Genomic DNA, 1,443 nt, shown 5'->3' on the forward strand with positions numbered 1-1,443 from the left:
TTATATTGACAATCAATGATTGCAACAACTTGATGATTATTTTCCGAGAAATTGAAAATGAGGCAGGATGAAGTGTCACCTCCAAGAGGGTGTTTGTGAGGGCTTATACTTCGAAGCCTTTAAGCTATTTTAGCTTTTGGTGGCTTTTGAGTTCTATGGTAAAAAAGGTTTATTTTCCGAGAAATTGAAAATGAGGCAGGATGAAGTGTCACTTCGAAGAGGGTGTTTGTGAAGGCTTATACTTTGAAGCCTTTAAGCTATTTTAGCTTTTGGTGGCTTTTGAGTTCTATGGTAAAAAGCTTTTTAAGTCATTTGCTTGGTCAAATCTGTTTAATTTGGATGAGCTTATAAGCTAGTATTAACAGATAATGTGCATAGCACGTGACATAAAAAGACGGAAGTGCCCCTTAGTTTATTAAAAATTACATTTCTGTTATTTTTAAAAAAATTGGTCTTAAAAAACCATTCCCCCGCTTATTCTTCTTCCTCCAGCAACTTCGTCTTCTTCTTTGACCACACTGGATGTCGCAGATAAATTCACAATAAATCTCGACCCAACTGTCCTTCCCACTTCCATCTCCTGAAAAAGCATTCTGCAGACCACAAAACCACTTTCCCTTCACAAATTTTTAACCCTGATCGAGGATTTCTCAACAAGTCAAAAAAGGTAAAACAGGATGAAGAGAGAAAGGAGTGAAAAAAATTTGTTTTTGCTAATCAGCATTCTAACAGCTATTTTATGTGGGCTTGATTTGTTAGGAGGGGTTAGTTTGCAAAAAAGGGCCAAGTAGCGGTTATTGGGAAAGGGCAATTTGATCATTTCACAATTTTCAGGTAGCATCATCAGGGGGCTGAGTTGGAAAAAACTTCAAAGTTTGGGGGATTAGACGAGAAAGCCCGAAGTTTAGGGGGGTTCAGTGGAATAAGCAAAGTGACGGGGTTATGTGAGAAACTCCCCAAAGTTCGGGGGATTAAGTGAAATTTACCCTAGAGAAAAAAAACCCTTTAAAACATCAAGAAGGAACCAGTTATTACTTTGCCTGATATAATGGATTTTTAAGTTCCTTCATTTCAGTTTCTACAAATTTAACTTTTTGCTTAAAAAATGTGACAATTATGTGCTCCCATGTAGGCCTATAAATGATTGTTAAATTAGGAATTGATTATTACCTTGAAAACTTTATGATTATTGACTAGAAATTGAAAACGAGTGGGGTAAAGTCACTATTTTTTACACCTTAGCGTAATTTTTTGCGTGCATATCTTGACGCTGCTTGTTATCACCTTGCCTTCCAGAATTGGATTTCTAAGTCTAAATTCTTGCAGAGGCTGAAAGAAAAAGGAAGGAAGAGGCAGAGCGAAAGGTGAAGCTGGACGAGATTGCTGAGAAGCAAAGGCAGAGGGAGAGGGAACTGGAAGAAAAGGAAAGGCAAAGACGGGAAG

General features: G+C 37.6%; 1 protein-coding gene across 1 annotated transcript in view; it reads left to right on the plus strand.

The window, feature by feature from the left end:
- LOC109831316 (eukaryotic translation initiation factor 3 subunit A-like) overlaps window positions 1-1,439 on the plus strand; it is a gene marked incomplete at its 3' end in the record, with an annotated part of 16,201 nt that extends 14,762 nt beyond the window's left edge. Inside the window, exon 15 of the mRNA XM_020398650.1 lies at window positions 1,327-1,439. Within this exon, the coding sequence (XP_020254239.1) occupies window positions 1,327-1,439 (113 nt within the window). The remainder of the gene's footprint in view (window positions 1-1,326) is intronic.

This window comes from Asparagus officinalis, chromosome 2 (assembly GCF_001876935.1).
Source record: "Asparagus officinalis chromosome 2, Aspof.V1, whole genome shotgun sequence".
NCBI lineage: Eukaryota > Viridiplantae > Streptophyta > Magnoliopsida > Asparagales > Asparagaceae > Asparagus > Asparagus officinalis.